Source organism: Nannospalax galili, unplaced genomic scaffold (genome assembly GCF_000622305.1).
Source record: "Nannospalax galili isolate Female #2095 unplaced genomic scaffold, S.galili_v1.0 scaffold161, whole genome shotgun sequence".
Classification (NCBI taxonomy): Eukaryota; Metazoa; Chordata; class Mammalia; order Rodentia; family Spalacidae; genus Nannospalax; species Nannospalax galili.
The window spans coordinates 3,956,469-3,968,784 of NW_008348586.1; the positions used below are offsets into that span (position 1 = coordinate 3,956,469).

A 12,316-nucleotide genomic window follows, 5' to 3' on the forward strand; every position below is an offset into this window, starting at 1 on the left:
AGAGAGAGAGAGAGAGAGAGAGAGAGAGAGAATGGAGATTGATCACTTCTAGGCAAATGCATCAGGCTGCTGGCATTGTCTGCTGACTTTCCAGTCAGGCTTGTGGCTGATGGATTTCTGGGTTGGCTCTAGCTTTCATTGCTTAGGAAACAAAAGACTAGGGCTGGTTTCTTTAGACAACACATGTGCAAGTATACAGTCCCATGCCATCTATGGACAGAAAGGGATATGCCAGTCCTTTAGACTGATAGGCACTGGGGCAGGGGTGATGGGAGAAGCTATATCTCATCAGTTCACACTAAGTGTCAAGTCACCTGCATCCTTCCTTGTAGCACAGGCTAACTTTTAAGACTACTATGCTGGGGGCTGGAAAGATGGCTCAGTGGTTAAGAGGACTGGCTGCTCTTGCAGAGGAACTGGGTTGGATTCCCAGCACCCACATAGTGGCTAACAACTGTTTGTAACTCCAGGTCCAGAGGATCTGACATACTCTATGACCTCCACAGGCACTGCATGACACAGGTGCATTTATACATATGCAGGTAATGCACTTATGAACATAAAATAAAAATATTTAAAAAGAGACTCTCATGTTGTACTGTGTTCTGAGCTACAGTCCCATGAGTGTCATCAATGGATCACAGGATACCACAACCAGCATTGGCCCTCTGAGGGAGACCATAGTGGGCCTGGAATGATAGGTGTGAACTGAGGCAGCTATCCCCATAGCTAACACAGGGGACTGTCTGTGAGCTGGGTTGCAGACAGAGGTGAGAGAAGCTAGGCAAATTCTTCACAGCTGAATTGTTCCAAAGGAACTTCCTGAGTGCAAACCCCATTAGGGCAGGTGTTAGCCCTGGTGACAATCCCTAACCACACCCACAAATGAACTTCTCAGCTGGGAAGTATGATTAGGCTCTGGGAGAGAGAGGTGGGGGAGAAGGAAGAGGTCTCGCTTCTTCCCAGCCTTACAGCCAGCCCTGTACAGTGTCATGGCCTGCACCTGCCAGGGACATGGATACTGGAGGCTCATGTCTGGGACTTCAGTGTTGAGCTGTGAGCAGCAGAGGCAGCCTGCTGGGATTCAGCAGGGCCTGTGGAGACTGGTGCTTCAGGCCATCCTAGCTGAGGAGCAGACTAGGCAGCTACGGCTGGACGCAGATGTGCTGAAGTCTTGGCAGATGTGTGGGAAGGGATTGCACCACTGCTTGCCAGCTGAGCTGGCCCCTCTGCCCTGCAGCTAGGGCCCAGGCTCTATTTTTAGGTCCCAGGAGACAATCAGTGAGCTGAGTGTAGTTGGCACACAGTTGTCTTCAGTATCTACCTGCCATCAGGTAGTGGCAATTACTCTACACTGAGACCTGAAGCCCAGGACCCTGCCAGGCTCCTACCTGATGTACCACCAGCCTTCCAAGTTCTTCCGGATCACCTCCACGGTGACGCCCTTCTCGAAGCCAATCTCATCTTTGCTTTGGCTGGTGTAGGGCTGCACGGTCACATACTTCTCCTCTGTGAGTGGGTGATCAAGAAAGCAAGATTATTTGAGGTTGGAGTACAGTTTCTGTTCCCTTTTGCCCTAGCCTGGTTTTACTCAGCTGCTTGCTAAAGTGCCCTGGGGTAGCACAGGCTTTTCCAGAGAAGGGAAAGGAGAGATCAGGATTCAGAGGGCAGAGGAGAGGTTGTAGAGTAAAGGGCCACTGCTGTTTACAGTAGATGCCAAAACCAGACAGGATCCCAGGACGCCCAGAAAAGCCCCAGGTGGCATGAAGTCAGGCCCTCCACCAGGCCACAGGGTTTGGAGGAAACTGCTTCTCCTAGGGTCCAAGTTAAAAAGTTGAAATCAATGCTAGGTGTCTCCTGAAGGCCTTGGGTACCCTGGCATACCCCTTCTCAAAACATGCCATGTCCCATTTGTACCCCACATGTACTCTCCTACCCCTGTCCTTTCCTCAACCTCTTAAATAGTCCCTTGGTTTCTAGATGCTTCTAGGAGTGCCTTCACCGAGCACCTGGTCCCATTAATGCAGCAGATCCCAGCATTTCCCCTAGAATGTTCCATGGTGCAAGTTCTATAGGAATAGTGGGTTTTGTTAAGATGACGGTCCTATGGCTGAATGCGGAGCTACCAAGTCCTCTCAGGTAGGCTGATCTCAAGGCCCCCAGTCCCTGCTCTACAGAGCTGCCTGCTCCACTCTCCCAATGTGCTTTCGGGGTTTCCTTGTGGTTTTTCCACAACACTGGAGAACCTCAGAAAGAGCTTGGTGGGGAGACTGAGCAGCAAGCACCTCCTTGGGCTTCCCTTGGCCTCCCTCAGGGCCTTTGCTCAGGCTTCAAGGTGTTTCTTCAAAGTGTGCTGGGGTGTGCTATCATCCTCATCAAGCTCTTGGGTGGACCTATGGCTGATTGGGTGAGGTCGTCTGCCTCCTGTAAGACTGTCTATGGAATGGCTCCTGAACCCAGGGAGGAAGATGTTTTCCACTCCTGTTTGGGAGGAGGGAAGAACTAGTTATCTGGAGATGTCCTTGGAAGGACTGCCCTGAACCTGTCTGTCCTGGATGCTTCCTGGAGGCTATGATGGTACTCATCACACAGCAGTAGAGGCTGTTGCCTGGACTCCATCAGTGAAGAATGCAGCAGGCTGAGTGGAGAATGAGTGGGAGCTTGCTTTGGAGTTTAAAATAGCAGGAGGCCAGCCTCAGAGCCGCCTGCTGCTCCTGGCACCCAGCTGTGACAACCACCCCCTTGGACTCCTTGGCTGGACCTTGTTGGGCAGTCTGCCTGAGCCTGGGGTGGGGGGCAGCTTCCACCCCGATGCCCTGCTGCTGGGGGGCCATATGTTTATTCTCTGGATTACTGGGTTGTTGTCTGCAGCCTTGCACTGTGTGCTGAGCTGAATGGAACTGATGGGCAATGGACCACACTTGAAAGGCTGCTGAAATACAAAAGGTGGATGAGAGCTGTGGGAGGCTGCACTGCTCCTCAGCATGCTCTTTTCAACCACAAGCCTTTCTCAGCATCAGCCAGGGAGGGCCCTGCTCCTGGCCTGCAGATTTCCACCCCAGCTCTACCCAGGAGTGCAGCCAACAGTGCCTGAGAACCTGCCCAGCCAGATTCTTACTTGGGCCCTGGAGAAGTTCCATAGGCTCCAGGCCAACCCTCTGCTCTCTTGCCTGCTCCATTTTCCGGTGGGGCATGATAAACCCTAGCCTAGGCAATGACTACAGACAGTGCCAGGCCTGGAAATCCAGGGCCTGAGGTCTGGGCAAGGCGAGGCCTAGGCTCCACATTTTGCCTTTGTTCGGCTGGGCTATTTTTAAAAGCCTGTGGTTCGAGCAGGAAGCTATCATGAAAAGTTTTCCTAGGCAAAGTTGCTTTTGAAAAGAAAAATGACAGCCCTTCTTAGGAGATCAGAGGAACCCTGCCCTGCCCTGCCCCACAGCTGAGAACAGGGCCTTGACCATTCAGAGTGGGTTCAATCTCTCACAGCTGCCAAGTCTGGCCACAACAACCTCTAAGGTATATGTGGTGGACAAAGCCTATGTGCCAGAACCTTGGGGCAGAACCATGGATATTGATTCTGGCCAGAGAAAGCTGAGTTGCATCTGCAAAAGGCCCTGTGCTCTAGGGCTGTGGTGACACATCCCTTGGGAGTTCATGCATGCCCATTAAAAGCTCTGACTGGCATGGAGGCTCATTCTACCCTGTTCACTGTGGGACACCAGAGAATTCAGGTCCGGGGCCCTGGCAGGGCTAAGCAGTCAGACCACCTCTTCCTGCTCATCTCTTTGAGTAGCTTGGCTGGGAAGACACAGGTTATAAAATACAGAGGTGACATGGGTCTTGGCCCTCTCACTTCACAGGTGAGCTAAGGAAAAGCAGAGACAGATCTCACTTCTGAACCGGTCATAGATCCCATGGTTGAGGGGAGAGTTCAGACAAGGGAATGTTCAGGTAGATGTAAATGGTCTCTGTAGGTAGCTAGGTCAACAGGTAGGTCAGGGGCTCAAGAGATATCCCTTTCAGAGACAGGGTTGAGGGAAGACTGAGGTAGCTCAGGGACTGGTTAGGGCTCCTGGGTCCTAAGATCATGCCATGCAGAGATAGTGGCACCTCTGCCCTGGTAAGAACTGGCCAGGCGGCCAGTGGGTGAGCAGGCTGGGGGAGGTGGACAGCCTGTTCCAGTTTTGGAGGCAGGGGCTGGAAGCCCTGCACTTTCCAAACCGCAGAAGCCTCCTCTTTCCAGATACTTTCCCCTCTGTCAGCAGTCTCTCTGCTCCCTCCTGGCCCCTATAACTCCTCCAACCTTTCCACCAGAGAGGCCATTGATTCCAAAGGCCTGGCCAGCAAAGGATGGGGAGTAGAAGGCCCGGGAAGCACTGCCTTTTCTGATCTAGTTACTTGATGACCCATTGTTGGCCTCTACTTCCAGCGCTGTTGTTCCCAGTGTGGTGCCTGCCAGACAGCTCTACAAGTCTTCCTCAGTTGCCTGATTTAGCATAGCTCATAGAGCAAGGTCTAGCATAGCACACGTGTGTGTGTGTGTGTGTGTGTGTGTGACTACAGAATTATGCATTAGTTGGGAGATTTGTATCTATACGTACCATTGTACCTAACTGAATATGCTGTGTATTTATGGTATGAGAAGTTATGCACACATATGCTTATGTGTACTGCTGCAGAACTGTATACTGATGTGACTGTGAGTTATTAGTTGTGTGCAAGATGCATCTGTGACTGAATAGGGCCTGTGTGTGATGGCACCACTGGAATTACCTATGAGTGGGCATGTGCCCAGGACTGTGGATGCACAGCTGGGTGGGCAGGTTAGATGTGACAAGGTACTAGTCATTCCTGTAGCCTTCAGGGCTGTGCATGGGTGTGTCCCTGTGCATCTGCATGGTCATGCAGGCAAAGGCATGTCTGGGGCTCAGCATGTGATGCTATGTGGAACAGGCCCCAAACCTTTGTTTTCCTTGTGTGATCCTGGGCCCACATCCTATTTGTCTTTGCTACCAGGGCTGGAGGCTGTGCCTCAGCCTAGCCTCCTGGCAGAGTTGTTCCCTCCCACCTGGCTTTAGAGTGGCCTTTGCATCACATCTGGCCTGTTGCCTCTTCTCCAGTTTGGGACCCCTGCCCTGTATTAGCCCCCTGAGTCCAGCCCAGGTCCTGCCCTCAGGACAAGTTGGGTTCTTTAAGGCCAACACTCTGAACCAGTCATTGGCTGTAGTTATCCTGGAGTCCAGACATTCTGCAGCAGGTATCAAAACACACTCTTGCTGTCATTTGAGGGTGAGTCATTGGGCATCCCTGTTTTATAGAAAGGCCTGTGCTCACTACATACTCCTCTCGGGGGTGACAAGCTTCTTCTAGCTGTGTCATCACCACAAAGAGCACATGCTCTGCTCTACTGTGTGAAAGGAGAGACTGAGCACCCACAAGTCTGAAAGTCAGCAGATGTTTAGGGGGGCCTCTGGAGGCTCCCCACCCCCCATGTTCCTGGATGTTAGGAAGGCTCTAGGCCAGAAAGCTCTGAATTAGCAAATGCCTCAGCTCCCCAGTCAGCCCAGGGCCTCCCTGGAATCCTCTTGATCGGGCCCCTCTTGAGGTCCCAGAGGCTACTGCTCCTGTTGGGGCATGACCCCTCCTCATCAGAGCCGATTGGGACAACGATGGGTCTGGCTTCTGTGCCCTTTGGAGTTCAAGTAGAGCTGACTGAAAAAGAACTGTGGGATGGCTCAATTTTCTACTCAATTTTCAAGCAATGGCCAAGGGAGTCTTTATCAGTGAAAGGAGGCGGTGAAAGACAGAGAATGGGAAACTTTGCAGAGACAGAGACACTCTTGGTCTCTACTATGCAGTGCTGAGGATATGATATACAGGTGGCCTTTTTTTTGAGACCCACAAACTTTCTCATCCCTCTCCTCTCTTCCTTTCTGGGGGACACATAACCACATCCTAAGTCCCACGACCCCAATCCCCAGGGAACTAGCATGCCAGAGCTGCCCCTAGAGCCATTCCAATTCCCAAGCAAGGCCTTGTCCCCACTCCAAGCTGCAGAGAGTGAGAGAAAAGTCTGGCCTAATCTGGGTGAGTCAGGAGGCCACAGGTAGAGCAGAACACGAAAAGAAGAAGGTGTTAGTGAGCGACACACAGCTGCTACGGGGAGGAGAGGCAGGTGCCCACAGTCACCTCGGCTGTGCTGCCTGTTGACCATCCCGCCCAGGGTCCACCGGCGATCCAGGCGCCGCAGATGGGCTTTGCGTCTCTTGGACACTGGCGTGAGAGATGGTGATGGAGCCCACGGCCCACACGAACCGAACCGGTGGAGAGAATGGAGATGAGGATGAGAGGGGATGGTGGAGGGTGGAGGGTATGAGGGAAGGCGGTGTGTCCACATTGCCTAGTTCCCATCACCTAGACTGAACTGAGGGGCACACTCCAGCTCCATGAGGAATGACCTGCCAGGTGGCATGGTCAGTCTGTGGAGAAACATTCAAACCACTCAGCTTCTACCCCTGAATCTAGGAATGGACTAATGAATTATAGGCCTCAGTACCTTAGAGATGGGAAGGGTCCTGCATACCAGCCCAGGGAGGGGAGCCCCTCAATTGCAGCCTTAGGGATGGAGGGGAAAATCATTGCTCCTCTGGGTCCTAGAGTGTACTGATATCTGCTCACTCACCAAGCATGACCGTGAACTTGCCACCATAGACTGAACACCGTGTGGGGAGGGATGTGTACCCAGGGGAGATAGTGGCTTTCTTGTAGACCCGGGGGTCTCCCTACACTGGACTGATTTATATCTTTGCTTTCTTATTTGTCCTCACTTGGTGGGGGTCTGTTGAGGGCAATAACTTTGCCTTATGTCTCTGTGTCCCTAGGCCTTACAGAGTCAGGTACTGGCCCAGGAAAGGTTTGCTGAATGAAATGCATATGGAAGATGCCACAGGTCAGGCTCTTCTCCACCATGCATCCATTTATGTCTCTGATGACAGAGACCATATCTCCCTAGCCTAGCTTCTCACTGCTCAAGACAGCTTTGCCTGGACCTGGCAATTGTCCTGCAGTGAATGCTGAGCTACCATGCCCCCCTGTGCTCAGGCATGGCTTTACATGTCCTGCCTTCCTAAGGGAATGGACACTGGACCAGGGCTCCAGAGTGCCAGCTGGACTTACCTCCTAGCACCAAGGGAAGCTGCTAGGCTGCCTGGTTCTGGTGAGGTGGGCTGGCTGGTAGAGAGTGTAAAAGTAATACATACATACACACAGACACACACACACACAGACACACACACACACACATGCCTGGGCCAAACCCCAGTAAAACCTGGGAGTATCTGCTCTCCTTGGGAGGAGAGTGACCTGTGCAACCTGCTTCTTATAGATGCCAGACAACAGGATACCAGTGTAGGCTCCAGCCCAGTCCCACTCATAGTCCTTCTGTTAACCTATGGAGGTTCTGTGTCCTTGTCTGTCAGAAGGTGATGTCTTCTGCTCGAACATGGGCTGAGACAAGGTATGAAGGGGCACTGTGATCTCATTGGTCATAGGGTGACATCTCCTGCTCTAAAATGGGCTAAGACAAAGTCTAAAAGGATGCTGGGAATATTAATCAGGTCTTATGGGAAGTGTTCCAGTAGGGTGTGATGAAGAAGCAGCTATGGTGTTCCTAGAGCTAAGTCTTTCTGTGGATCTGGGCAGGAGCTTCCCAAGCTGTGGTCAGAGGTGCTGGCACGCAGGTCCTACCAGAAGCATGCAGAGGAGAGACAGGATGGGTGCACATATACACTCATATACACACACCTGGGAACATGGAAGGTGTCCTGGCTGCCTAATTCCTACTCCATTAAGGTCAGAGTCTTCCAGTTAGCATCAGCTGTCAATCTGACACAGCCCAGAGCTATCTGACAGAGTTTCAATTGGGAGATTGTCTTCATTAGATTGGCCTGTGGCCATGTCTGTGGGGGCATTTTCTTGACTGCTAATTGATGTAGGAGGGCCCAGCTCACCTAGGGGTGGTACTATCCCTAGACAGGGGGTCTTGGGTTATATAAGAAAGCTAAATGAACAGAAGCCAGGGAGCAAGCCAGTAAGCAGTGCTCCCCCATGGTTTCTGCTTCAAGCTCCTGCCTTGGCTTCCCTGGATGATGGGTTATAACCTATAAGAGGAAATAAACCCTTTCCTTCCCAAGTTACTTTTGGTCATGGTGTTCACTGCAGCAAAATAAACCTAACTAGCACAATCTGCTATTATTTTTGTTCCACGCAAAGCACTCACGCTCTGTTCTCACTAGGCCTGCTGGGCCTCTTCATGCTCTTGTTCCTGCTCAGTGTCTGGGGTCTCTACTGCTACCCACTACCCCTTCTCTGCCCTTCCTAGTGCAGCCTTTTCTATCACACACTCTCTCTGATGAGCCCAGAGTGACCTTCCCTATTCAGGAGAGGATATTCCACAGGCAGGTGCATGGTGCAGTGGTGAGGATCACTTGTATACAAACTAATGAAGACAAATGTATAACTAAACATTTTGAGCCTCTGTCCTTGTATTTGGAAATATGACATATATCATCTACCAGGGTGGGTAAGAAGGATTTGCCATTGGTCTGACATTGGGGCCTTTTGAGTAGTTTTATTTTTTTTGAAAGAGTCCCCTGTAGCCCAGGCTGGCCTTGAACTTGCTATGTAGTCAAAGATGGCCTGAACTCCTGATCTTCGTGCCTCTACCTCTCAAGTACTAGGATCACAGGTGTGTATCACCACACCCAGGGAGCTGCTGTTACTGAAAGGCCCAGGTTTACCTTGAAGATAGGGTACTAGGTAGGAGGCAAGGTCTGGAGACAGCAGACAGATTGGATGATAGACTCGGAGTGGAGATGTAGACTCAGCCCAAGGGCTCAGGGGAGAGCTCAGTCTGAATGCCCCAGCTCTTCCCAAGGAGGCCGAGGGTCTGGAGGCCTGTCACAAGGTTGATGGCGTTGCAGAGGCCCTGCTCTAATTGTAGGGCTGAAATAAAGTACTGACACAGGAAGAAGGGTGGGACCGCAAGCACCAGCAGAGTGGCTGACAACTTGGGGAAGGGTGAATTGAGGAGCTGGTGCTTGGTAAGCTGTGTATGTTGACCTGGGCAGTAGGGAGGTGGGGACAGGAGGTGGGTGGTAGGCTTACATCTTTCTAGCCTCAGACACAACCATCTGAATCATCCCTGTTGACCCTTAGGGAAAGAATTCCTGCTGCCAGGCCACAGAAGTTTGAAAGGCATTAGGAGCAGGGAGGTGGGAACTAGCTCAGACTTACTGGGGTAGTGCTAGCTTAGTAGGCAGAGGCAGTCTCTGTGAAATGCATGAAGAAACACTCAGAACAGCCTCATGGAGCCAGAGCCAGCCAACCAGAGTGACTGTGTAGGAGTCTTAATGCCCCCAGTCCGTGAAAAGTTGAGAGGTTGCTAACAGGCTAGCGTGGGTCTGTACCATTGGCCAGGCTGCCAGTACTCAGAGTAGGGGTTATTGAGGAAGACTATGCACAGCAGAAGTCATGTCCACATAATCACCTGGGGGAAATCACAGCGTGGGGCTGGGAGTGAAGGCAGGTCTGTGAGGGGTTCCTTAGGAGAAGCCTAGGGTTTCTGGGAATGAACTTTCTAGTGGTTTCTAGCTTTAAGTCTGTTCTCTACCCCAAAGTTGCCAAAGTCTGAGGTCCACAACCCAGTAGAATTTTCCCTATTCTGTGCCCCATGTGGGGGTTGGCAAAGATGGGCCCAGGTAGGAAGTAAGCTGGTGGGTTGGCCTCAGTAAATGGATCCCAATGGAAGGGGACTGGGTATAGTCCAACCCACTTTAGGAGTTCAGATGGCTTAGAGAGAAGAGTAGGGGAATTACCTCCAGGATGGGCTGACCCCAAATAGCTGACCCTTCAGTCCAGCCTTACTACCCTCCTCTCTGAAAACCCATAGGCCCTCACCTTCCCCAGTCTTGGAGGTGTTGATGTCCGAGTCGTCCCGTGTGCCATTCTGGGCTTCCAAGTAGGTGGCAGGGACCCAACCCTGCTCTTCAGAGGTGCTCACAAACCACCAGCCTGCAGAGGGGACATGAGAGGACAGACTGAGTTCCTGCAGGATAGTGAAGGCAGGTTGGGGCCAGGAGGAGGGAGGGAAGGAGTGGCTAGTGGGCAAGGCATGGAGCCAGACAACCTGGGCACCAGGCAAATGCCTTAAGAGACTTGCATCTCATCTATGGTAGAAAAGACTAATACACTCTCTGAGAAGAGAGCCTGGTAGACGCTCACCCACTCTTGTGCATGCATGGAGCAGAAACAACAGTATCCCTCACGTGTGGACTACGTCTTACAGGAGAGGTGAGGTGAGCTCTGTCTAAGAATGGGCCACCTGGATCTTTCTACCCATTAGCCCCCCCTTTCTTTTTTTTTGGTCTTTTTGAGACAGGGTCTCCCTGCAGCCCCAGCTGTCCTGGAACTCACTATGTAGACCAGGCTTTGAACTCACAGAGATCCCCCTGCCTCTGCCTCCCGAGTGCTGGGATTAAAGGTGTGTGCCCCATTTTTAAAAAAAAATTTATTTATTATTTTTATTTTATTTGTATGTGTTAGGCCTGCATGTGAGTGCACCTGTGTGGTGCAATGCCTGCAGAGGACAGAAGAGGCTGTTGGATCCCCTGGAACTGGAGTTACGGACAGTTGTTAGCTGCCATATAGGTGCTGGGATTCAAACCCGGGTCTTCTGCAAGAACAATTAGTGTTCTTAACCACTGAGCCATCTCTCCAGCCCCCATTATCCCCATTGGTATGGAGTTGAGCAGTGGTTTTGGTTCTGAAGGCCTCTGGACTGACAGTCAGCTGTTTCCTTTTCCCTAGCACGGGTCAGCGGTGTTTCCACTTCAGCTACTCACAGCTGCCCTTGAAGTGTGTTGACACTGCAATCACAGTAAGTGGGCACTGCATCCTCATGTGACTTCTGACAATCAGGGCCACATGAGAAAGGCTCATTCATGTCTCCTGTTCATTCATAATGCTTGCTCACTCATTTGTTCATTCATTCATAAATCAGTTACAGAACAAAATGTCTGAGCCCCCAGGTCTTGGGACCCCTGGTTGTTGTCAGACCCTTCCTGGAGGTCCTTCCTCCCCTGTCTGATTCTCTTTTGTTCTCCATGGAATCTGGTACATCTCCTTTCTGTTTAAGACAGAGTTCTCTAGATCCCGTCCAGAGGCTACATGTTTTCTCCTCGGGCAGCAGAAAGTGGCAGCCTGAGGAGGCGGCACAGTGGCATTCCTCTCAGGCACCCCCAAACTGGGCTGAGCCTAGGAAGATGGAGGAGGCTGCCCAATGAGAATAGAGAGACAAGGAAGACCAACCAGCTCCATCCCAGATGGCCAGGCCTTAGAACCTAAGTCATTTTCTAGGTCTTCAACTAGGTTCTCACTGTCCCTTAGAAAAAACCTGGGTTTTCTAATAAACTGTGGCCTAGCCCTGAATGCTATTCCAACTTCACAATCCTTTGCTTGCAGTTCTGCAGAGCCCACTGAGGCCCTGGCCTGTTTGCCTCAGAGGCCTTGGTTGGGTTATTGACTTTGCAGAGTCTCGGCTTCCTCTGTCACAGAGGGGGTTGGAGCAATTCTCTGGCTCAAATGCCATGATCCAGGGCCCTTGCTAGTAGCCTATAAGTATCCATTTCTTCCCAGAGTGAAAAAGAGGGCAGCAGGAGTCCTTCTCCCAAACCCCAGGTCTAGTCCCTCTGCTCCTTGGGCCTTCTCCCAGGTCTGGCAACCATAGTAACCAAGGCCTTCCCCTGACACAGCCCATACAAGTCTGAAGAAGGCAGCCTGGGTCTGGGAGTCATAAGCTATCAGTCAGGAAGAACTGGGCATGTGCTGCCATTGCTGGTGGAAGTGATGCCACAGGTCTAACAGGGTCTGGCTTCAAATTCTGACCCTTCCAAGATTGCTCATTTGGACTGCCCATGCCCTGGACGCCTCCTGCTATGGTCGCTATGGTCACAGATACAGAGGAAATGAGACACCATGTACATAGTGACTAGAATTTGAGTATTGGACTCTTACTCCTGCACTGTGCTTGCCACGGCAGGACAAGCCATACAGGCAATCTCCATGGAACCTTCTCATCTAGGTTTTCTTTCCAAAGGCCCTGAGGACTTTGACATCTGGCTCATCACTTGGACCAGAAAAAGGTAGCTGGGCCAATCTACAAGATGATGGGTCTCTGGGTCAAGGCAGAAGAGAGGCTTGACTTCTTATGAGAGAACTGAGGCCACTGAGCAATTCAGGACAGGAAGGTACTAGGACC

The 12,316-nt window shown here is 51.6% G+C and overlaps 1 protein-coding gene across 2 annotated transcripts in view; it reads right to left on the minus strand.

Annotated features, from left to right (window-relative positions):
- Positions 1-12,316, minus strand: part of Sh3pxd2a (SH3 and PX domains 2A) — a 240,031-nt gene that overhangs the window by 16,739 nt on the left and 210,976 nt on the right. For both annotated transcript variants that reach the window (XM_008845692.3, XM_029569679.1), the window contains 3 exons: positions 9,958-10,071; positions 6,190-6,273; positions 1,392-1,509 (listed from right to left, as the gene is read on the minus strand). In XM_008845692.3, the coding sequence (XP_008843914.2) occupies positions 1,392-1,509; positions 6,190-6,273; positions 9,958-10,071 (316 nt within the window). The remainder of the gene's footprint in view (positions 1-1,391; positions 1,510-6,189; positions 6,274-9,957; positions 10,072-12,316) is intronic.